The following is a 25,835-nucleotide window of genomic DNA, read 5'->3' on the forward strand; positions in this document are numbered from 1 at the left end:
ACACTTACACAAAATCTTCAGTGACATGTGGTTGCATGAGAGCATCCCTGCTGACCTCAAGAACGCAAACATGTCGATCCTCTACAAGAAAGGAGCCAAGTCTTTGTGTGGCAACCACAGAGGTATTTCTCTCCTGAGCGTGGTTGGTAAATGTTTTGCTGACATCTTGCTTCAACACCTTCAAAAGGTCCTGGAACCCATTACCCACAATCCCAGTCAGGATACAGAGCTGACAGGAGCACCATCGATGGAATTTTCACTCTACGTCAACTGATGGAGAAAAGCAGAGAGCAGAGGCTATACGTGTATATTGCCCTTGTAGATTTTGCCAAAGCATTTGACAGTGTCAACAGGCGACTGCTGTACCAGATACTCTCCAAAGCTGGATGCCCACAAAAGTTTGTCAAGATGGTTCAAGCTTTTCACACTGATGTGTTTGCCAGGCTTATTGTGGATGGTGAGCTAACTGACCCTGAAAGATACGAAACCGGAGTCAAACAAGGATGCAAGTTGGCGCCAGCACTGTTTGGTTTGTTTGCGACAGTCCTGCTGTACCTCTCCTTCACTGACCTAGAATCCAAATGCAGCATAAAGGTCCGCTTCAGGTTCAACGGTGATTTGTTTGACCTCAGGCGACTGAAAGCAGCATCCAAGACCCAACGAGCCCTATTTCGGGAAGCACAATACGCTGACAACATTGCAATCTTTTGTGACAACCCAGATGATCTACAACATCTGATTACGCTCTACAATGCCAAAGCATCTTAGATGGGTCTTCGCATCAACAAAGACAAGACTGTGACTATGTGTACCGGTCCAGACGTCACCTTTGAGATTGATGGTCAGTAGTGCTGGGCGAATAGTGAAATTTTGTTATTCGGATACCGCTGGCCAACTATCCGAAATTAACCGGATACTCGAATAATTTTTTTCGCCACGAGAGGGCGCTATTTAAAAAAAAAATATAAAAAAAATATTTTTTTTGCCAATAGAGGGCGCTGTTCGTTTGTGAATGAGATCTTATGGGCGGATTGATATTAGTTTTAGACAGTGTCACTCGGTTCATTCATAAAAATGACCGGATCTAATTTAAAGATGGCGATTTGCTTTTTCTTTTGATCGTAATTGACTCTACGTGAAGGAAAACTTGTGTAATCTTTGGACAAATTACGTCAGAAATGTCATTGTTTTAACTCTTCACGGAGGTGAGCATAGTTAAATACTTAATTTTTACTGTTTTATGCTGTCTTAACAGAAGTTTCATAAGGATTCAGACGAAACATTTATATCCGTTGTCGCAAGACGTCCGCGGATATTCGGATAGTTAAAGAATATCCGGTTACTCGGTTATTATTACAGAATTATCCGGTTTGTACAGAGGTATTTGCGCCCTATGCGGATATCCGGTTAAGAAAAAAAAGGCATTCGCGGTTACGGATAGGAAAACGTATTCGCCATTAACCGGATATTCGAATAATTCACCCAGGCCTAATGGTCAGCCACTCAATAACGTGGACCACTTCAAATACCTTGGGAGCCATCTATCTGTCGACTGCCAGATGGACTACGAACTCAAAAGCAGGATCCAGGCTGCTTCCTGTGCGTTTGGGCGCCTGAGAGAACGGGTGTTTGACAGCCATGACCTCACAAATGAGACGAAAAAATTAAGGTGTACCAGCAATGTATCATCCCCATCTTAATGTACGGCTGTGAAACATGGACACTGTACATGTACCAGCACAAACTCCGCACCCTAAGAACAGTCCAGCTTCGTCACCTTCGCCAAATTTTACGGATCAGATGGAATGATCATGTTCCAAATGACGACGTCTTGACGATGGCAAAGGTTGATGACATAGAGGTAGTTTGGATGCGGTGCCAGCTGCGATGGATTGGACACATCCACAGAATGACCAATGAGAGACCAGTGAAAGCCCTATTCTAAAGTCTGCTTGAGGAGGGTTCCAGGCGTGCAGGACGTCCCTTTCTGCGTTACAAGGATGCTCTCAGAAGGACACTCAAGAGGACGTCCTCCCTTACCACCTGGTCTAACCTGGCATCAGACAGGACCACCTGTCAATGCGCTGTATCTGGAAACTACAACCGCGCAATGTCACCTCATACATATTCATATTTACTTTGTACACCACACAAATTGATAAATCAGCGTAGCCATACCGCGTCACGTGACATTACCTCTTGGATATTCATGACTTGCAATATTTGCCTGGCGCCCTGACTTCTCACGTCCAACAAGAAGAGAATCATTAAAACATGGCGGCGCCCAAGAACATGTCACATTTGTTCATGTTTTTTTGGACCAATTTTCAAATCAATCACATCTGGACAAAGTCATCATTTAGTAACCCCTGTCCGTGGGTCCTACTAAAAGCCGACAACAAGCCGACAACGCCGACAACAAGTCCAGAGCGCCGCCAACATGCCGCCAACCTAGTTTTAAATACCTCAAAAATGGCAAATAAACCATATAAATTTTAGAACTATGTGTGTTTTGTAATATAAACATAAATTTAATGGAAAAACTTCACGAAAAGTGTGAATTTTTAACCAGAAAAAAAACTTAACGTTCACGGAGAATGGTCGGACGCCATCTTGGCTTAAAATCGTGTTTGGACCAGTCCATTATGATGCGGGTGAGTCAAACTTAGCAATAGAGGGCGGGCGTCATGCACTGTGCACACTGCAGTAAAGGTCTTCACATGAAGCCCGCCCTCTGTTGTTGACAAGTGCTAAATCTACCCGTATCATAATGGTCTGGTCCAAACACGGTTTTTAAGCCAAGATGGCGTCCGACCGCTTTCCGTGCAAGCGAAGTTTTTTACGGTTAAAAATTCACACTTTTTGTGAAGTTTTTACATTAACTTTATGTTTATATTACAGAACACATATAGTTCTAAAATGTATATGGTTTATTTGCCATTTTTGAGGTGTTTAAAACGTGTTGACGGCGCTCTGGACTTGTTGTCGGCGTTGTCGGCTTGTTGTCGGCTTTTAGTAGGACCGGTTATGTGTTATAGTAATTCCACAGATGTAAGGAATAAAATGAGGTATGTTACTATGTTGGAGTAGTAAAGGACTTTTTTAAATGGGAGAAATTTGCAATCAAACTACCTCACATTTTGCGTGTTTGAAAACTTAGCGTTTAAGACATGTATCGAAGGTGGGCTATAATGGTGACAGTGTCAGTGATGAGACCGATGTTAAAAGCGGAGCCATTAACAGCTCAACATTAAGGTGGGCTAGGGGGGCGACATTGGCTGGGGGTGACATTGTCAGGGGGGCGACTTTGTAACGATCTGGGGCGAGCCGGTTAGGGGGGGACTTTCAGGGGGCAACTTTGTTGGTGGCACCTTGCTAGGTGGCGAGATGACCAGCATTCTGTTCACCCCCACCCCCCCCCCCCCCAAAAAAAAAAGGCAACTGGCAAGCCAAGCTGGGTGGATAGTAGCCCCACGTGGATTTTGGCAAAACTTAGATGGTATATCACACCTTCTGCACCTGAAACATGTATATAAAACAATGCAAGTTGATGTTAAAATAATTTAGGATTTCACTTACCACAAAATTTCGTTGTTTTCCATAAAACCTGCAATGAACTGCACGTAAACTGACGACCGAATCCGCGAGCACGCAATCCATCCAACTTCAACCTCGTGTCTACGTTGTTGTGCTGACGATTGAACGTCCCCCAGTTTTAAGTTCGTGAACAGTTTTTAAGTCGTTGGAAACAAGGTGAAAACTGCGTAGGAGAGCGCCCTCTGCGGCTCCCCTTTTGCATTTTCCTCTTCCACCAACCTCGTTCTCATTCCTCAGCACGCACTGCTCGCTCATTACACGACTGGAACGACGAAAGGGTGCCATACTACCACCGCGGGCCGGGGCCGGGGCCGGGGAGCGCGGAGAGGGTCTCAAAAAGAACAAAAACGAGTTTGTTGCTTGGTTTGCTGCATGCACACACATGGAGTGCAGAGCGCCGACAAGGGGTGCCTCACGACAAATTAATATAACCGAATGTCTCTTAAAAATGTTCATACTGAACTGAAGTTTTCTTAATCTAAAAGCTGAAGAAAGAGTGACAACACTAGTCAGGATGGCTGGTGTAAATACCAGGGTGGTACAGGCGACAAACATTTCCCCAGTGGCAACCGTGCAACAACTGCAAACGTTGTTTGGGTATCTGGGCAAAATTGAAGAGCTAAGACTTTTTCCAAAGGAGTAAGTTGTAAAGCGTAACATTTTTAGGCTCAAAGTCCTTGTTGCTTTAAATTGTGAATTGTTATTAGCTGATCTGCAACATACTGATATATCTAATTTTCACATAGGTTATTTTATTAGATTATGTTGAGCGCAATTTGATTGATTGAGTCTTTGTTTGAGTTTGTGTAAAAAAAAAATTTAAAAAATTGTGCAAAATTAAAGTTAAACACCCATGGTGCTATTTGTTTTTGCAGGGACTCTGTTTTGCCTGTAACAACTCGAGTGTGTTTCATAGTGTATGAAGATTCATCAAGTGTAGGAGTAGCACAACATCTTACAAATACAGTGTTCATTGATAGAGCACTTGTAATTGTTGCTGTTCCAGAAGGTAAGAATTTTATGTAATTCAATTCATTTCACTTTTAAATTTCCAATTCCAAGCAATTAAACAAAACACAAGGTAGTGAATGAAGAAAAATGTTTCTACAAGCAAATGCAATAATGATAATAATTGTATTTGTATATTATTGTGTTTGTATGGAAATAAATGTTGGTTGATTTTATTTGATTTTATTTGAATGAAGTAATACAATAATTTAAACATTTGGAAGCAAAGGCAAAGTATAATTAAGGAAAACAAAACAAAGAACAATACGAAATACAAGGTGATGGAACTGGAGGGGCCGCTAAAAAGCAAAGCTTGTTGAGTATGGATCCCCTTAATGAATAAAGCAATGAAGAAAAACTAAATAGGTATTCATACAAACCTTACAGTGTTAAGATTGCAATAAGTGAAGGTCTCCTATGATTGAAGAGATTATTTGTACAGAGTTTCTTTGACAATTGAATGCACAACTATTTATGTTGTTAATTTACATGTATTTAAATTGTATCCAGGCAAGATACCTGATGAACACCAGGCTTTACAGCTGACAAACTCTCAAGGAAATGGAGCGTCCTCCGGATTGATGCCTGCTCCTGGAAGTGGCCTACTACCTACACCACCACAACCACTCATGTCTCAGGTAAATGCCTCAGCTTGAGCTCACCAAGTACACAATGCAAACAACTGGACTTGACATCTGGATATTACATAGCCCAGGTTGGACTCCTCCGTTGCAGGCAACGCGACGGAGTCCAGGGTATAAAGGTCCCGTACCATTGTGAAATTTTTTCAAAAATCTGTTAAAAATATTTTTACCTAAGTCGGGAGTCTGAACTTTTACTCACATGTTCCTTGTAGTTGGAACTCAAAGTTCGCATTATTTAAAATTGTTGAATTTTCTCCTTTGGTGTTAATATTTTGTGAAAAGAAAATTGAAATTAGCGTGTTCAGATCCCACGTCGTGCACTAACTTCCGTGTAAACACTTTGTTGCACTGATCACTGGCGTCCTACTATTTGCAGCCAAATCGCTGTCAACCTGCGTTAACCAAACACTAAGCAGATGGATAAAAGTCGGTGAGCAATTTACACTAAGCGCAGAACTATGCGATACCGAGCATTGACGTCTTGTGCCAAGACTCCATGAGCCGGTAGCGTATTTTTTTTCTAGGACAAATGAGGCCACCTTTTACCATAAATTAGCGCATGCTAACCGTCCCAAGAAAAAAAATATACACGCACAGGAAAGCGCCCTCTGTTGTCTGCACATGTACAAGAAGCACTGTGACAAAGCAAGACGGCGGCAGACGATGTTGCTGCACGCTTGGATTTTTATTATTTTTTTACAAGAAAAAAAACTTGATATTTGTAACCGAAATTCAACCCGAAATTTATTAAAATTCTATTTGAGCTGGAATATTCTATGCCTCCTGGATTTTAAAATGTATATTGGAGGAGTTGAACTTTGAAGGCGAGTTTAACGGCACCTACCCTGTTTTGACGGCGAATAGCGGCAAGATAATGCACTGTACTCAAAGCCATGCGCACTTGGGCTCACAATATCAAGTGGTACACGATGATCAACATCGCCAGCGCAGAACTTCGACATAATTTCGGATATAATTTCTTCCATGTATTATTTGTTAGCTGTGAACTCGTTGAGAATATAGTTAGGGACACCATGAATATATGAACGGAATTTCAGCTTCTCAAATCAGGTAAAAAATAAAGAAAATTGTAGTCAAACTTGTGTTCGCATTGTAAAGAACCTTTATACCCAGGACGTCAGTGTACCCAGGACGTCAGTGTAGTGGCACTGAATGACGTCCTACCAGGGCTAGATATTACATTGATTCATTGTAGGTATCTGTAAGATGGATAATGGATAGTTTAGAGCGTGTTCATACATTTTGGAACCACTCTGAGAAGTACTGATTCCTAGTTGGAACCGGTACCTGCAGATTTAATGAAATAGCTTTATCCTTCGGATGGGATGTAATGCCGTTGGTCCCGTGTGTTGTGTAACGCATGTAAAAGAACCCAGTGCACTTACCAAAAAGAGAAGGGGTTCGCCCCAGTGTTCCTGGCTGTGGCTGCTTAATGCGCCGTAGCACCTTGTAAACCATTATAAGTGCTACATAATTGGGTCTTTCTGTAAAAAATGTATATTACCAAGCGCCATGAGTACCTTTTGAGTGGATACGTGTGCTTGTTGTGCTTCATAAGACTTTGATATTATACTATTAATGTCTTTTTACCTAAACACGATTTACAGATCCCTGACCTGAATTCCCTGACTGCATTAACAGCCTCCCAGTCTACAACTTCACCAGCTATCCTGGGAATGGATCCAACCTTCGCTGCTTTAGGACTACCCCAGCCCCCTCCACTTAATAACGTGGATCCTACAAAGATCGAAGAAATTCGTAGGACTGTTTATGTTGGCAATCTTGATTCAGGCGTGAGTTCGGTATATTTATTTCGTTCTGATTATAGCATATCTCTAAGGCCAAGCCCAGTATTGTTATTCACATTTGTGTTTAACATGTATCAGTGTTGTAGCTACACCAATTTTACTTTTAGTGTTGGTCTCTAAATCGAATTTCTGTATCTGTTTCCTGCATGCAGAAACCAACCTGGCATAAACGCAATGGGTGGGAGATGAGGTGTATGTGTTGGTTGTTATTCGGAGTCCACCAAGGGAGAGTGGTTCAACAAAATTATTCATATTTAGATTGGGGGTCATCATTGCTATAGTGCAAGCTGGGGGAAATCTGTGCTGGGCAGCACAGTGTATTTTGCTCAGAGATTTTGCACGAAGTTTGATAGTTCTAAGCAGGCCCGCCCGGCACCGCCCACTCTGGCTACAGCACTGACATGCATATTATGGAACCCATTCAATGCATAGAATTACCCTTATCCAATTTATTCTATTTATTTGTTTACAGACCGTAACAGCAGAACAGCTTTTGAGTTTTTTCCAACACGTTGGTGAAGTGAAGTATGTACGCATGGCTGGTGATGAGACCCAGCCGACTCGCTTTGCGTTTGTGGAGTTTACCGATACCGGCTCCGTGGCTAAGGCCTTGGCTTACAATGGTGTGATGTTCGCAGGAAGGCCACTTAAGTAAGTTTGAAATAATCAACTACGCAAACAAAAATTCAGAGGTTTTGTAATAGGCCTGCCCAACTTAAATTAAATACAGTCGAATCTTGTTATACAAGGTCCGCCGGACTGTCCCGTTTTCCTGCGGCAATAGAGTGGATAACAGTGTGCATAGTAGTGTGTATGTACAAAACTGGTTAAAAAAAAAAGATTGCTTGTTCATTTTGTTAATATGAAAAAAAGTTACATGTGTATTTGATTTATGTGTTTTTCATAGGATAAATCATTCCAATAATGCCATCGTCAAACCCCCTGCCAAAACTGCTGAAGTCGCTCAGAGAGAATTGGCCGAAACTATGAAGCAAGTTCGAGATGCACAAGCTCTTATTCAAAAAGCTATAGAACCAGGTATGATTGTATCCAATAATACACAACCAGCATGCCACAACTTTTCAATATACATTTAACATAACATGTGGCTCCATTCAAACTACATCATGTTTTGCATAGAATTTGTTTTTTTTTATTCTTGCAGTTTCTTCTTTGTTTTGAACTCAATGAGAATCAATCATCTCATTTGATTTTCAGTAACATTTAAAAATAATTTTGTTTACAGAGGATTTAGAAAAAGAAAAAGAAAAAGAGGAAAAGAGAAAGCGCAGTAAGTCACGTTCACGTAGTCGTCACCGCACCAGATCTCGATCTCGCTCACGTCGTCGAAGGTCCCGCTCACCGAGACGATCTTCTAGAAGATCCCGGTCTCGCGGTCGACGATCACGTTCCCGCACTCCTCCAAGAAGACGTTCGCGCACACCGCCAAGAAGACGATCACCGAGAAGATCTCCAAGACGTTCACCTCCGAGACGTAGGACAAGGTCTCGTACTCCACCAAGACGTAAGAAGAGCAGAGAACGATCACGCAGCAGAGACAGGCGATCAAGATCAAGGTTCATAGATTTTTTTATAATAGTCATCAGTGTTGTAGCTAGGACATTTTTAGTGGTGGGCGCAGCTGATTTTAAACTTGGTCAGAAATTGCGAGCAGTTCGCACGTACTTTGTTGTAAAAAGGATCGTTTTCAGGGCTAAATATTAACATTCCAATCGTGCCAAATGCACATTATGTAAGATTCAAGAATCACAATTTTTAAGTATAATGATAATTGTAATTACAAAAATGTGGTAATACAAAATAATTGTGATGCATTTGTTGAGAACAGACTGTTTTTGAAATAGTTTCTGCTGTTTGCAGCGATGAAGTTGAACTTGAACTTTGAAGGTGGAGTAACTGTCTCGATAGTCTCAGGTACAGTTTCATTCTCAGCACTAACTGAAGCTGCACGAGATACTTTTATATCCTCTTCCAATCTTTCCCGTTTTCCAAAAAAGTCATCCAGCTTACCGTACGTTGCGAGGCCATCTTAAAATTTACACAGATCTCATTCAAGTTAAAAACCCAGCGCGCTGTCACACGTGTGGACGAAGCGAACGTGTTTACATGCCTACATCCGGGACACGCGAACTCGTACACTAGACTTTACACTTGTACTGTTGTGTGGCGATACTGTTTGTGTGTACATGTAATGCGTGAAATCCCCGCGAAAAACCCACAACTAGACTTGTAGTGCACTCTATGGTCCACCACACTTTGTCACCTTATGTACATGGTGTACATGATTCATGTACATGTACATGTACATGTACACGGTACCAGCACACACTGCGTCCGTATGTACTGCTTGCTGTCAGACTGGCCTTCTATACAATGCACTAGCTATAGTTCGTTTCAATAAAAACGTCGGGGCACATTTCACGAAGAAAACTTCACTGCAAGAGGCAAGTTACGTGTGAAACACGTTTGAGATTTTTATTACTCGAAATTCCGGCTCAAAAAATTAAAAACTGCATTTAAAATTACATAATTCGAAAAACAATACATTTTAGTCTTGCAATGTGATAAAAATCGACAAAACTTTTTTTTTTCTTTTTTTTTCGGGAAATTTTGTGGTGGGCGGCAGTCTGTTTTTCAGCTGAAGTGCCGGGCGGAAATTTTCAGTGCCGGGCAGGCCCGCCCACCGCCGCCCACCGTGGCTACAACGCTGATAGTCATCCTTTTTCTAAAGCTAAATTGTTTTTTGTGAAATACACCCAAGCTAATGACAGTTACAAAGGTAACCTTCCGTTTATCCATTTGTACAGTTAAATTTTCAGTTTATTTACCTGTTGAACCCCTTTAGTTAAGAGGGTCGGCATATGAAACTGTCGTGATGAACATTTATGTGACCTTGCTACTAAACATAGTCCCACCAAGATCATGTTATGTCTAGATAAGATGTCGAGATAACAAGCCATAGTCCCACAAAGATGAAATATGTCGGGGTTGGTTTGTGTAATTGACAGTTTTTAATCTGTTTTGTACACAGGGACCGTCGTCATCGCTCCAAGACTCCACCTAAGAGTTATCGAGCATCCAGGACATCACGAAGTAGGAGCAGGTATGTTTCCCTCATTCAGGAATAGATATTAGGAGTTCAAAACCAAATGGTACAAACCGCCACTAACTATTGATAGAATTATATTTGTTAAAACAGTCAGGATGATCATTCAATAAAAAGAAAAATGAAGTAGATGACATTGAATGAAAGTAACTCTGTCAATAGTCCGGGAGCCCAGCAGGGTTTATTGGAAATTGGAAATAAAGTGTCAAAAATGTCAAAATGTACCTGACACTCTGCTGAATCAAAATCAACTACTTAAGAAAATTTTAAGTGGTGCCAGCTTTGCTTAAGAAAGGGTCAAAGGTCAACAAAGGTCAAAGGTCACCATCATGAAAATGATGAATGCCAGCAAAAATTCTTCATATACTGAAATGCCATGGTCTACTGAGTGAGATTTCCATATTTAAGAAAGTGAATATTGGTGCCAAGTGTAATTAAGAAGGACCTTAATTAGTGCTAATTAATGAATGAGATTTTCCTATTTATGAAAGTGAATGTTGGTGCCAAATGTAATTGAGAGGGACCTTAATTGGCGCTTATTACACATTAAAATGAAATTTTGAGTGCAAGGATGAAAAACATGTGTCAAAACAAGTGTACCTTTGACTGTGCGGACTATACAATCAAAGGTCAACAAAGGTCAAAGTTTGATTTTATCATTGATTGCAAGCAGGATTTTTTTTAAGAATTGAAAGGCTTACCATGGACCACTGAATGAGATTCCAATAGTTAAGGAAATAAATAATGGTGCAAAGTTTAATATGGCCGTATAATTAGCACTAATTTTACATGTGAACGAAAATGTCTTCGAACTAACAAAATCACCAGAAGCACCATATGTTCTAAAGACACATTGACATCAGACACACTCAAAGGTCTAATTTCTCAGCAACTGTTACCGGGCAACCAACCAATCTGTTACTGGCTCATTGTTGCAGACATCAGGCAGACACAAGACGACCAGCCCCATGTGTATTGTACAATGTTGGGGGTTAGGGTAGCCCTATATAGGACTCTTTCTCTGTACACAGGAACAGAGTCCTAACTATTGAGGCCCGTTTCTGGGGCGGAAAAATGTCACAGCTTCATAACTTAAATCTTACCTGCAACAAGCCACTAGTTTCAACAGATTCACATTCCATGGCGGCATACATTTTTCTGCGGTGGGTTTTGGTCCTCATATTTTCCTCACAAATCCGTCATTTTTGTGAAATAATGCAGCTTCCAACGTTAAAAAATTCCCGTTTCGATCGTTTTCTCACAGTGTTGTCTGTTGTCGTGCGCACGCATATACATTCGCATACAAGACGCACGATGCAAGCTTAGACGTATGAATTCTTGCTCACCGTATCTTGACTGGACAGCGTTACCAACACAATTCAAAATTTGCGCGTCGTGCGTCTTGCGTACACACGGCAGACTGTGAGAGTACGAACAAAAATGGGAATTCCTTAACGTTGGGAGCTGCATTATTTCATGAAAATGACGGATTTGTGAAGAATATACGACGATCAAAACCCACCGCAGAAAAATATATGCTGCCATAGAATGTGAATCTGTTGAAATTGGTGCTTTCTTGCAGGTAAGATTTGAGTTATGAAGCTGTAAAAAAATTCCGCCCCAGAAATGTACCCTGATGTCCAGGACGTCACTGTAGTACAAAACGAAAGTGTAAGGCAGCCAGGGCTAGGTGTTAGGGTAGGCTTATATAATAAGATACCAAGTAAATAACTCCTCCAACACTTCCTTCTGTGTCTCACTAAATAATGACTTAGAGAATATGCGAAAGTGGGGGATGATTGGCCAGTAACCTTTAGCGTGGATAAAACAAAACATTAGTGTGCTGGGCGAATAGTGAAATTTTGTTATTCGGATACCGCTGGCCAACTATCCGAAATTAACCGGATACTCGAATAATTTTTTTTGCCACGAGAGGGCGCTATTTAAAAAAAAATATTAATTTTTTTTTTTTTTCCAATAGAGGGCGCTGTTCGTTTGTGAATGAGATCTTATGGGCGGATTGATATTAGTTTTAGACAGTGTCACTCGGTTCATTCATAAAAATGACCGGATCTAATTTAAAGATGGCGATTTGCTTTTTCTTTTGATCGTAATTAACTCTACGTGAAGGAAAACTTGTGTAATCTTTGGACAAATTACGTCAGAAATGTCATTGTTTTAACTCTTCACGGAGGTGAGCATAGTTAAATACTTAATTTTTACTGTTTTATGCTGTCTTAACAGAAGTTTCATAAGGATTCAGACGAAACATTTATATCCGTTGTCGCCCGACGTCCGCGGATATTCGGATAGTTAAAGAATATCCGGTTACTCGGTTGTTATTACAGAATTATCCGGTTTGTGCAGAGGTATTTGCGCCCTATGCGGATATCCGGTTAAGAAAAAAAAGGCATTCGCGGTTACGGATAGGAAAACCTATTCGCCATTAACCGGATATTCGAATAATTCGACCAGGCCTACAAAACATCTATCTTAATTTTCTCTCTCTAGAGATGTCTATTCATGGGTCCATTGACTTTGCCTAAGGTTGTAGATTTTCACCTTCTGGGAGTGACATCTCCACCAATGCCAGTTGGTAAAGCCACTGCAAAGAGTGCGTCTATGCGAGTTGGTTGTCTAATATCCAGTTCGGAAGTTCTTACCCCTGCTTCTATTCTCTATCTCTGTAAGGCAACTATTTATGTCCCCTAACTAATCATTGTAGGCCTACTTTACATTTAAGCCGGAGCTTTTGCCTCTCACTTATCTTCAAAAGATAGGGTGCAGAAGTGTATTGTCTTGTTGGTGAAGTACTGGACCAGTGTTACAAACTCTGTAGTTCTGTAGCCAGCATTTGTCTTTTCTACAGAAATTGTTATGGTACTCGTGTCACCATGGTGTCTGACTAAGTTCCACCTATCAGAGTTTTTGAGTGTGAAACGACCACACTTTCTGCTTCTTCTCATCCATATGCTATTGATTTGTTGAGATGTAGAACATGGAGTCATTCAAGCAGCGTACCGATCTCTTTGGAACTCCTTGCCTGGTGCATGTTTACCTCACTCCTACAGGTACACTGTTTTGAGTGGAAAATAAATTCCTACCTCAGCTCCCCTATGAGTTTATTCCTCTTTAAATAATTTTTCTTTTTATAGCCCCATATGCATACCAAGAGTGGCTTTGAGCCTTGTTTGGGGCGTATATCTACTGTACGTGTATAAAAGGCTTATCAAAGGTGGTAAGCGGTACAGAAGGCAGGATAGAGAAGGACACTGGATCGGGCTCACCGTGCATTAATTCGCACTGGGCTTAACTAGGATGGTCTGTCAAAGAGAGTAGACAAAAGTGAAAAATGACCAAAGGGAAAATATGACGATTATACATGGTCAGTGCATGGAGGAAGAATAATAGTAATAATATAAAAAATAAAATTAAAAAAAAGAACAGTGTGACATGGCCAGAAGATTTTAAATCAAGCACATACTTTAATGGAGATTGGGGGGGGGGGGGGGGGAGGGGGCACAGAGTTATTGGTAAATATTCCCTATATGCATATAAAATAAATGTGGTTATCGAAAGAAAATTGGTAATCATATTGTAAGTTATGGCTTCGGCAGCTAGATTGAATATTTTACACAATTATGCGTGTAAGTAACTAAAATTGGTATCTAGCAAACATTATGGAAGGCTGTGGCTTAGGCTTTGTTCAAGAGCACAATTAGTGTACTCCATTATCTGCTTGAAATAGAGGTAAATGAATGACTTCTTAGTTGAATTTGGCACTATCAATGTGTTTCCTCTGCTGTTAACAAAATAAAATCAACGGTCATACAAACTGCATACATAGCCTTTCAATCCCTAAAAGAATTGTTGTACTTCAAACTTGTATTAAATTAATCAACAGTTTGTCTCTTAAAGGGCTGGCCTACTAGATTTTGAACCCTGACAACATTTGCCCCCCCCCCCCACATAGGTAAAGATGGCAACAATTGATTTTGAGTCCGTACAGTTTTAGGCACACATCATTAAATCCTAGCACTCAAAATTTGATTACAACTGTAGGTAGGGCCTTCTTGATTAAGTTTTGCACCAATTTCTTAATTAAGGAAATCTCATTCAGTGGTCCATAGCCTCTCAATCCTTGAATAAATCTTGCTTGCACTCAACACTTTGATAATCGAGCTTTGACCTTTGTTGACCTTTGCCCCATTTTTAAGCATAGTCAGCACCACTTTAGTAGTGGATTTTTAGTTTGCATAGTCTAAGGTACACTTTGACACATGTTTCATCCTTGCACTAAGTAAGGTCTACATCAGTAGACCATGGCATTTCAATATATGAAGAATTTTTGCTTGCATTCATCATTTTCATGATGGTGACCTTTGACCTTTGTTGACCTTTGACCCTTTCTTAAGCAAAGATGGCATCACTTAAAATTTTCTTAAGTAGTTGATTTTGATTCAGCAGAGTGTCAGGTACATTTTGTAACTGAATAACTATATCTTTGATTCTACTGAAATTAATAGATGAACTCAAAACACTTCGTCTCAATCTTGTGAAATAAAGCTTAAATCCTTAAATCAACAATGTGTGTATATGATTCCCTTAAGAGTCCCTGCCTGTAAGAATGTACCAAGTGGTGATTCATGGGTTCTCAGATCTTCTTCTATAAAATTAGAGTGATACATTATCATACCAAACGAATAAATCCAAAATATTAGTTTGCTGACGCTTTCGGTTTGGGAGTTATCAGTTATCAAAGTTTCGGCCTAAAAGCCTTCGTGAAACGAATAGTACATTCCCTGTAAACACAAAAATGTGCGCCAAGGTCATCCCAACAAAAGTAAAACATATTTTGAAACCTCCATGATTTTCTCCTTGTTTCCAAACTTAAACTGCCGATCTCTGCCGCCTCAGTTCTCTGCCAATCAATTGCTTAAAATAACAGCCTGAATAATCTGTTTCTGATTTAGCCTTAAAATTGCAGCAAAACAACAACCTCAAAGGTTATGATTGTAGCGCGACACTGTTGAGATATAGGCACTTCCAAATACCCATTCAAATTCTCTCTATCTTTCTCTCACTCAAAATCCTTCTTCCATAAGAACCTATGTGAGACTACTGCCACTCCCTAAAATCTTACATACCACAACTTCATGCACAACACTACCTAATTATTCACACCAACCTGTGTGACCAGACAAGTACAAATGAAAGTGAAGGCACTGACCTCTGCACTTCTATTCATAAACCAAGTAACAAAATTAGCATAATAACAAGAGTTCACAACCTTTGGGGAGAAAAATACATATTCATTAGTATATCTGTTCCTGCAAAATAAACACCATACATTAGAATGGGGGGTAATTCTGAAAATATCTCCCCCCTTGAAAACAAAAATTAAGCTATTAATTTTTTTTCTTTCACCGTCAGAATTATAATCTGCATCTCAAATGAAAACACAGCATCATTATGTACAAGAAAATGCAACACTTGATTACGTCAATGAGTATATATACCCTGTCCTATTCACAACTTCTGCTCAAGTAGTCTGCTCCTACATTTTCACTACCTTTGATGGCTTCGATTCGGAACCTGTAGGGTTGTAGTGATAAGGCCCAGTGAAGAATTCGGCTATTTGTGACTTTCGCTTGCTGAAGGTACACTAGCGGCTGATGGTCTGTCTCTAGTACAAATTCGCGTCCATACAGATAAGTTTGGAATTTTTGAACTGCCCATATGATAACTAGGCACTCTTGTTCAATTGTTGAGTATGATCTCTCTCTCTTGGAAGTCGCTTCTTACTTGCATATGCGACTGGGAAGTCGATGCTGTCTTCACGTTGAAGAAGAACGGCGCCAATGCCTATGTCGGATGCATCGGTGCGAAGTAAGAACTGCTTTCTGCAATCAGGTAGACGAAGAACAGGGGTCGTGATGAGTCTCTTCTTAAATGTCTGAAAGGCGAGTTCTGACTCTTCTCCCAGTTGATGTGATTTGGCTCTCTCTTTTTTGTTTTGTCAGTCAGTGGGATGGCAATCGCAGCATAATTAGGGATAAACTTCCTGTATTATACCCAGTAAGGCACCTTGTCAAAACTATCCCTGGGAAAACACGGATATTCTAACCCGGGGACGTTTTCCCTCCCGGTCCAATTAGTTTAGCCTTCAAATTCACACCGGGATTATTCCGGGACACTTCACTGACAGCTGAGCTGTATGTTTACATTCTTTAAGATTAGACCACAAGCACTTAGATCGTTATCTACTGGAAGCATTGTTTGCGGTCACCACTGAGCGAGGTCACCTATTTGTGGTTTTCTCAACCAGATAAAGCCAACACTGGGGTGTGGACTGGCATCTGCAACAAGTACAATATATAAGTTTTTTTATGCAGTTTTCTTTATGGTTTTTTCATAATAACTGATCAATTGTAATACAAGTTATTTAAACACCATCCTATCATTCCAAAAACTAGCAACACAGATGGATAATTGGTTAATTCAAAATCACAGTTGATAGATTTCAAGCCCTGTGTTGCTGAAAAGCCCTGGAGGGTGTGAGATCTTATCAGTGCCAAACAGCAGAAAGCTCAGCAGGGGAGTATAAACAAACACCAGGACAGAGTGGTCCACTACCGAGAGACGGCAGACCGGGAGAGAAACTAAATAACAATTCATCCCGCCTAGAAAACCACGACCGGGACAGACAAGTCCTAAAAAGGATCGAAGCTGCTTTTTAGTTTTAGGCTGTGGTGCATTCTGGACAGTAGTCAGTTTCTCTGGTAGTGGCTCAATTTGACCTTGTCCTATGATGTGACCTAAGTATTCTAGTTTGTTGAATCCGATGAAACACTTTGATGGGCGGGCTGTTAAACCTGCAGCTGCGAGTCTCTAAAAAAGTTCATCAACGGTGTCTAAATGTTCCTGCCAGGTGTGGGTGCACACTAAAATGTTGTTGATAAAGTTGTCAACACAACTCATTCCTTGTAGCAAGTTCCGCATCATTCTGCTGAAGGTTGCTGGAGCATTGACGAGTCCAAATGGCATGGTACCCAATTGAAAAAGACCATCTGGGGTTACAAATGCTGTTTTCTCTCTGGCCGCTTCTGGTAGTGGGATTTGCCAATATCCTTTGCTGAGGTCGATCTTTGTGAAGTATTTGTCATTGGCAAGTTTCGCAAAAATTTCATCAGGATGAGGCATAGGCTCAGCGTCAAATACTGTGATTCGGTTAAGTCTTCTAAAGTCTATACAAAACCGTTGGGTCCCATCTTTTTTCCTGACGAGGACGATTGGTGATGCATATGGTGCGACGGACTGTTCTATAACGCCCATATCCAACATAGACTTGATCTCATCCTTCACAGTGTCTCTCAGTGCATGGGGCAATGGGTATGGTTTTGATCTTATTGGATCTAGCGATGTCAGCTTAATGTCATGTTTTGTGACGGTTGTCTGCCCTGGTAAGTCTGTTAATACAGCAGCATGCTTTTGTAGTAGTTGTTGCACTTCATGAACTTGATATGTGCTCAATTCCTCACATACCTTGAATTGTTTCATTTGCTGTCAAGCTTGGGGGTCGTACCGAGTCTTCATATTCTGTTGCATCTGGATCTAATTGTTCTGCATCAGGTTCTGTTTCGATGACAGCGGTAGCCACAAAGTCGAATATTCCTGTAGGTAAACTTTGGCTGAAAGCACAACAAATATCAGAACGATTAGTGGATGGTTCAATATACAACTTCAGAAGATTGATATGAAAGGTCTTGGTTCTGTTACCAAAGTCAATGGTGTAGTCACAATTACTCATTCGTTTGATGACACTAAATGGACCCTTTCATTGAAGTAGAAGTTTGTTGTTGTCGGCAGGGAGCAGTAGGAGTACCTTGTCTCCTTCTTTGAGTCAGCTTAGTTTGGACTTCCTGTCATAGTACTTGCGATATCTCTCTGTAGATTTCTTCAGCTCTTGCTGAGCTAACTGACATGTATCTTCAATTCGAGTTCACAGATCTAGTACATACTGGTAAGTCGCCTTTACTTCTGGAGCTTCGATGTTGTCTGACCAGAGTTCTTTTAATATGGCCATAGGACCTCTCACTGTCCTTCCATACAAAAGTTCAAACGGCGCATATCCAGTGCTGGATTGAGGTGTCTCTCGATATGCAAATAAAAGTGGGCTTATACCTGTCCCAGTCTTTAGGTCTCTCAGCACATAGTCGTTTCAATATCTGTTTTAAGTTACCGTTAAACCTCTCAACAAGGCCGTTGCAGGCGGGATGGTATGGCGTGGTCGTTAGCTGCTTGATGGAGAGAAGTCTGCTCACCTCTTTCATGATACGTAGCGAGTCGCGTAGACCACCATGTCTGTAATTGGAGCCATTGGTCCTACGATGTCAACTGCAATTCATTGAAAAGGAACATCAATTAATGGCATATGACCCATTGGTACTCTTGTAACTTTGCCCTTTGGGATGGTTCTTTGACATATGTCGCAGGAGCGACCAAAGCACTGATGTGGGATTGTACACCTGGCTAAAAGAAGTCTGACAAAACCTTATTTGCTGTTCTTTTTTAACCTTGATGCCCTCCTAAAATCGACTCATGCGCCCACTTCATGACTAGTACTCTCTGTGATTTTGGTACAACTAGCTGTGTGATAGCATTGCCATTGTCTACTTTTGGGCTTTGAAAATGACGATATATTAAACCTTTCTTCTTGAAGAAGTGTGATGTATTCTCACCTTTTCCAACTTTAATGTCTCCTGTCTCTACTAATTCTCTTACTCGGTGTCTTGTTGGCCCTTGCGGATTTCATCTGCAGTCACTTCTGGTAGTGCACTTGACACTTTCAAAGCACGAACTGGTTTCTCTTCAGCTGCTTTCTGGGCCCAATTTCATAGAGCTGCTTAAGCACAAAAATTTGCTTATGCAAAAAAATCATTGCTTAATAAAATCAGATTACCGGCCAAGACTCCACTCAATTGTTATGCTAAGTAAACAACAGCTAAATATCAGTCACAAGCAATGTATAATGGCATGACATTTTGGCCAGTAAATGTGTTAACTAAGTGAGTTATTTTCGTGCTTAAGCAAATTTTTCGCTTAAGCAGCTCAATGAAATTGGCCCCTGGGCTCTTTTCTGCACAGCATGGGTGTGTAAGTACGTCTCCTCCAGTTTCATCTCATGTTCGCACTCATCTGATTTCTTGTCGTCGTAGGCCCAGTTGGGATCTGGATCACAAGCTTGTGGAATATTGCCAACAATAACATCATAAATAGGATTAGACATACATACTGCATCTACTGACCCAATGAAATATGGCGAGTCAATCTTGACCTGAGCAAGAGGTAACTTGCTGACAGTGTTTATCTACAAAGACGCAATATTTACTTTCACCTGTCATTTGGTTGTCTGATACAAGGCTTCTTCAAATAAGTACACCAGAGCAGCCTGTATCTCTCAAAACTGATACAGATTTACTACCAACATTTCCATATACAATTGGCACACCTCTAAGAAAATCTGGTTTACAAGCAGCACTCCTTATTGGTAGGTTGTCTCCACACTTCAGAGTTACAAACCCTCCACGTGAACAACAGTCTGGTATATTCATACATGCTATATGTACCTGCGTGGCTAGGGGTGGCATGGAGTTAGGGTGGTGTCCACACTTTTCACAGTCACCACTCGATTGAGGTTGGCTGGTTGACATCATCTGCGGTTGTGTGTTCCGTTGGAAATCTGTAGATTGAAACTGATCTGAAGGAAAATCTGAAGTTAATAATACAGCAACTTTGGTTTGAGTTCTCTGAGGGTTTTTATAGCAATTCCTTGCTATGTGCCCCATCTTAAATAGGGTTAAATAGATACGTGCTCCCTTACCACAAAAATAACATTCTGGTATTGACCTTGAACTGGTTGCTTGAGGACCTGTTTTGTTGGAGTACTGTGGAGCTGGTTGCCTTCTTTCCACTTGTTTCTCATGTCCTGTAGGTTTAAAACCTTTGTCATACCTAGCATGATCTCTGGTTCTGTCTGATCTGGTGGAAGAAAAGTTAGATGGTTTAATGTCCTGACCGAAAAACCCTCCTCCTGAATTGCTCTCTAAGAAGCAAATCCTTCAGATTATCAAAGTGCCTCTTCATGTCTTAATCTTTGCAAGGTCTGTCCATCTACAAAAGTAATTATCAAATCTTACCACAAATTGTCTAGGACCCTCATACTTTCAGGCTTAGCAATGCGCAATTTCTGCCGAAAACCTTCCTCTGTTAGATTGTACCTTTTCAGTAAGGCGGTCTTGAGTCAGTCATAATCTGAGGCATTGTCATTAGACAGTCTAGAGTACACCTCACATGCCTCAAGGGCTTTCCCTTTTAAAAGTGCACTGAGGTTCACAGGGCAGGTCTCCGTGCCAACTTTGCGCAGCAGCATATCTCTCAAATCTTTGAAGATATGTATCCAGTTCATCCTTATCATTGTCGAATGCTGGAAGCTTTGGACCCCGAGATTGAAAGTTTTGTTTGTGAACCTGACTTGAGTGACCCCCTGCTTTAACGGTTGCTAGTTTGAGTTGGATCTCTAAAGCCTCTTTTTCTTCCCTTCTAATTTCTATTTGAGCAGCTCTCTTATCCCTCTCTTCTTTCTCTTTCTCCTTTCTCTCAACTATCATTCGTTCTTGCTCTACCTTAATCAGTAATAAACTCTCTCAACTCACTTCCCTGCAAATCCATCTCTTTACCTAAGGAAGCTAACCGTTCGATCTCCATACTTAAACACTTTTGGGATGCGGCGGCACTAAGAAGCAATTGATTGGGGTTGAAACTGAGCCATCAGATATCCGCAGTCAAAAGTCTTGAGAATCAAAAAGAAAATACAAATTACTCCTTTATACCTCAATAAACACTTTAGCCTAAAATTACAATCATTCATAGCAAGCGTCTTTCTTTTTACATGACAATCATCTCCCGGACAAGCCCCCAAAATATCACAGTTAACCCTGTGTAACCGTGACGTGAAAGACAATTTGCTAACTTCAGAATGAAAGTCTCTTCGACAAGATATTATATTTACAATTTGTTAACATTTATTCACAACAACTGGGGAAACTGCCCCATTTCGATATTGTATATATATATATAAGAAAAGGTGCTTTAAAGGCAGTGGACACTATTGGTAATTACTCAAAATAATTATCGGCATAAAACCTTACTTGGTAAGGAGTAATGGGGAGAGGTATAAAACATTGTGAGAACCGACTCCCTCTGAGTGACATAGTTTTTGAGAAAGAAATCATTTTCCACGAATTTGATTTCGAGACCTCAAGTTTAGAATTTGAGGTCTCGAAATCAAGCATATGAAAGCACACAACTTCGTGTGAAAATGGTGTTGTTCTTCATAGTTATCTCACACCTCCGACGACCAATCGAGCTCAGATTTTAACAGGTTTGTTATTTTATGCATATGTTGAGATACACCGAGTGAGAAAACTGGTCTTTGACAATTACCAATAGTGTCCAGAGTCTTTAACAAGTCCTCTTACTTTTGCAACGCTTTGCTTTTTGCGTCCTACTAACACCACTCTACTACCTTCAATTAAATGTCTCCAAATCAAGTCAATCAAAAGTTAATCAAATTTACACTTAAACAAAAGTGACTCTCCGGTCTAACATCCTGCCTCAATTCAACTTCAACTCTGATTTAAACTCCGATTTAAACTCTTACTTCAACTCCGATTTAAACTCTTACTTCAACTCCGATTTAAACTCTTTCTTCAACTCTGACTTCAACTCTAAACAAAATGCTCAAAATATTGGGTGAATAAAATTGGCCCACCGTGAAAATGTCCAAAGGTTAAACTGTCCTCTGGTACCAATACAGCGTCTTGCTCCACTCTTCCTCTAACACTTTATCATGATCCTTCTTCCATAAGAACCTACATGTATGTGAGACTACTGCCACTCCCTAAAATCTTGCATACCACAACTTCATGCATATTCATTAGTGGATCTGCCCCTGTAAACTTAAACATACATATTCATTAGTAATCTGCTCCTGCAAAATAAACACCGTACATTAGAATGGGGGTAATTCTGACACCCACCTTCGCTACCTACACCTGTAAAGCACTCACCATCTCAATCAGGGAATCAGACTCTACGAATATTCAAGAAGTGTATCAAACATTATTTATACCCGATCTAATGCGCTGCATGCTTGACGTAGTGGCACTTCACAAATGCCTTGTATGTAATGACACATAATACAGATGAACTGACAACACAGATAAAGTAGCAGGTATCGTTTTATTATCATCAACCGTTTGTAATTCTGATATCTCTCGACAGGAGTCCCCCACCAGTTCCAGCATCCCGCTCAAGACATCGTACCAAATCACTTTCTCGATCACGTTCCAAGTCGCCTTCTAAATCAAGATCGAGGTCAAGATCTGGATCTCCTAGAAGAAGCAAGTAAGTAGTTTGAATTCGTACACAACAGTATAAGCACCACTTACACTTTACTGTTCAGAACAAGAATATTCTTCAAAATATTAGATATGAAAGCAAAATTTGTGATATGCATGTATGATTCTCCGGAAGATGAGCAGAGACACTGTTCGAAATATCAAGACCACACCGGCTCTTTTTCAGAGCCAACACTCCCAAGAGCCAACACTCCCACAAGGAGATTTACACATGGTTGTTCCCGCAAATTTACTGTTTATTTGTAGTTTCTTCATTTGGATGTTTGAGTCAAGTGACAGCCTCTCATAGTATTATTGTATTACTGGATTCTTTGTAAAACTACACAAACTCTCTCAAATTGACATCATAATATAGCGCCAGTATCCGCCTAAAGAAGGCGTTCATGGTGCTCGAGGAGGAAGACAAATTAGGACTGACAAAGCTCTTTCAACAGCCACAGTAAACATAGTCTTTTGATTTGATTTTGTGTGTGTGTTGTTTAGGCATAAGAAGGACAAGAAAGGGAGAGAGCGTGAGAGAAGCAAAGACCGAGACAGCCGCAGCAGCAGGAAACACAAGAAGGACAGAGACAGGGATCGCGAACGAGACAGAGATCGTAGAAAGGATCGCAGCCGTGATCGAGGAAGAGATCGTAGTCGCGATAAAGATCGAGACGGCGAACATAAAGAAAAAGACAAGAAAAATATCAAAGTCAAGCGTGATTACGACGAGGAAGAGAAAGGTTATGATAGTGACAAGGTCAAGGGGTCAGGTTCATCTAGTGAGGGTGATGACGATAAGGGTGGGATGAAAATCCAGGTCGTAATGGGGGAAGGAAGTCACTCTGGTGGGACCGTAGACGTAGATACTAATGTTCAAGATATGGACATGGATGTGGAATCTGATTAGAACACTTTTACTGAGTGTGTAGGTTTCTTGTATTTTGTAAACTTTTATAAGTCTTAGAATGTTAGGTAACTTTTGTTTGATTCAGTTTGTCAAAGACCTTTTTGTTCTGCTTAAAGTTGTTTTTCAGGTGAAGAAGAGAACTGCATTTCTATTAGGATTTGTAAATCCATTGTACTGTTGGTTAAGTCAATAAATCATGCATATTGTGCTATATGTTATGTTTGTTCCCATTTCAGGATCAAAAACAGGCATACATTCTTGTTGTTAACACACAAAAAATGAGTTATGGCTTTTACCAATCCAGATTTAGATGCAGTACATGTTTATGTTACTGAATAATAATCGCTCACACTAAAGTTGGTTTTATTTTTGCAATGCTTTTGCGATTTTCTGTGTAGAAATCAAGCTTTCTCTGTTTAACCAAAAGCCCTTGTAGCTGGGTGAGATTGTCTGCTGAGATAGTTGGAGGAAATTTGTTTTGCACTGGTATTTGTTTAAAGCAAAAACTCCTGTAGTCAGACTTGATGTAAAAGACTCAACCTTAACGGTATTTAAACACTTCGGAATAACCTTGTTATATTGTGAGTTTTTCTTAGTGGTATAATATGTTTGCAAATCACTTTTTGTATTGTTATTCTTTGTAATGTTTAAGCCTGTTACAGATTGGAATGTAGATTGGAATGTAGCTTAGTAAAGTTTTAAAATAAATGTTTCTTTGCCCACAAATGTGAAAATTGTGTGTAATGTCATAAAATAATAATACTAACAGCTCTTTATCCAGCCTCTCTGGGCTGTCGGGGAGCTCGTCCAAACAAATCATAGAAGAAATCCAGCAAGTCAAGAAGTTAACACCTGTTTCAGACAGGTGCTCCAGAGTTGCGCCAAACCAAAATTCTAAATTAAGTACGTGAAAAGCTTGTTGTTTGAAACAGTTGGAAGTGACTGGACGCGTCTAAAAATCAAAAGATCAACTGTTGCAGTCGTTCAGAACTAGAGTCGCTCCTTATCTATTTGGTTTCCGAAATGAGCGTTAGTTTATTTTATCTGAAGCAAAGTCTACAGAAATACACAGGAACAATTTCCTCAAAGAAGGCCAAAGATCAATATTTGTAGTGGTACAAAGGTGTTTTTTAAAATAATTTTGGCCCTTCCACAAAGTATAAACAAAATTCTTTTTTGACTGTGAGCCGCATGTAAAATATTTACCTTAACTGACTCATAACAAGTAACGGGGGAGTGACATGATTTTGGAACAAGCGTTCAACAGTCACATGACTAAAGGACTGTAGGTCTATGCTTCGTTTTGGAAAGTAACAGCACCTAGACATTTTGAGGGCACCCTATGAGGGAATTGTTAATTTCAACTAGGGCCAGCAACTAGAAATCTTACAGGGCATCTTCCTGTGGGATGGCTCTCTTAATATATAATATAAAAGTCTTATATGAGTTTGTCGATAGCTTCCTCAAACCCTTAGTCTGCCGTATTCCTTCCTTCATCAAGGATACCAAAGACTTTCTCCACAAACTAGATGAGGTCAAGCACCAAATACCTGACTCTGCTATTTTGGTTACTTTTGATGTTTCATCACTGTATACTAACATACCCCATCATGAAGGCATGAGTGCATGTGTCTCTGCCCTCAATGCTAGTAATCAGTCCCGCCCCTCAGTGAGTCATATTAAGGAACTCATGAGCCACATTCTAATGAAGAATAATTTCACATTTTCTGACAGACATTTTCTACAGGTACAGGGTACTGCCATGGGTACCAAAATGGCACCCTCATATGCTAACCTATTCATGTCTCAGTTGGAGGACAGACTCCTGTCCTCCGCCCCCAACCGACCACTAGTTTGGTGGAGATTTATTGATGATATTTTCTCCATCTGGTGTGGTGACCAAGACAGCTTGGATGAGTTTATTAACCATATCAACTCATTTCACCCCACCATAAAGTTCACTACCGAACAATCTCTCACCAGTGTGAACTTTCTAGATGTGACAATAACCAAGTCTACTAATGGCCTTGTCACAGATGTTTACAGTAAACCCACCGACACCCACCAGTACCTTCTCTCCAATAGCTGTCACCCTAGTCACTGTAAGAAGGCAATTGCTTACAGTCAGGCCTTACGTATCAGGCGTATCTGTTCCACAGATACCCTGTACAAGAGGCGCTCATCAGAGCTAAGGAAACACCTTGTATCTAGGGGACACAGCGAACGTAGGGTCCAACTTGCTATCAACAGGGCTCTCAA

General features: G+C 40.5%; 2 protein-coding genes across 3 annotated transcripts in view; one reads left to right on the forward strand and one right to left on the reverse strand.

Annotated features, from left to right (window-relative positions):
* The window catches only part of LOC139945905 (terminal uridylyltransferase 7-like), a 55,592-nt gene extending 51,923 nt beyond the window's left edge, over positions 1-3,669 (reverse strand). The window contains exon 1 of the mRNA XM_071943412.1: positions 3,580-3,669. The gene's annotated coding sequence lies outside the window, so the exon portion shown is untranslated. The remainder of the gene's footprint in view (positions 1-3,579) is intronic.
* A 241-nt stretch (positions 3,670-3,910) lies between these two features.
* Positions 3,911-24,310, forward strand: LOC139946341 (uncharacterized). 2 transcript variants are annotated; one of them, XM_071943977.1, is made up of 10 exons: positions 3,911-4,236; positions 4,473-4,606; positions 5,116-5,243; positions 6,878-7,072; positions 7,551-7,729; positions 7,986-8,116; positions 8,325-8,655; positions 10,131-10,202; positions 22,551-22,673; positions 23,171-24,310. In XM_071943977.1, exons 1-10 carry the CDS (start codon positions 4,112-4,114, stop codon positions 23,574-23,576), a joined length of 1,824 nt encoding a protein of 607 aa, XP_071800078.1. In that variant the 5' UTR covers positions 3,911-4,111; the 3' UTR covers positions 23,577-24,310. The 2 variants fall into 2 exon arrangements, with proteins under 2 accessions (XP_071800078.1, XP_071800079.1); XM_071943978.1 differs by having other exon boundaries at positions 6,878-7,063.
* Positions 24,311-25,835: the final 1,525 nt, after the last annotated feature.

Source organism: Asterias amurensis, chromosome 13 (assembly GCF_032118995.1).
Source record: "Asterias amurensis chromosome 13, ASM3211899v1".
Lineage (NCBI taxonomy): Eukaryota > Metazoa > Echinodermata > Asteroidea > Forcipulatida > Asteriidae > Asterias > Asterias amurensis.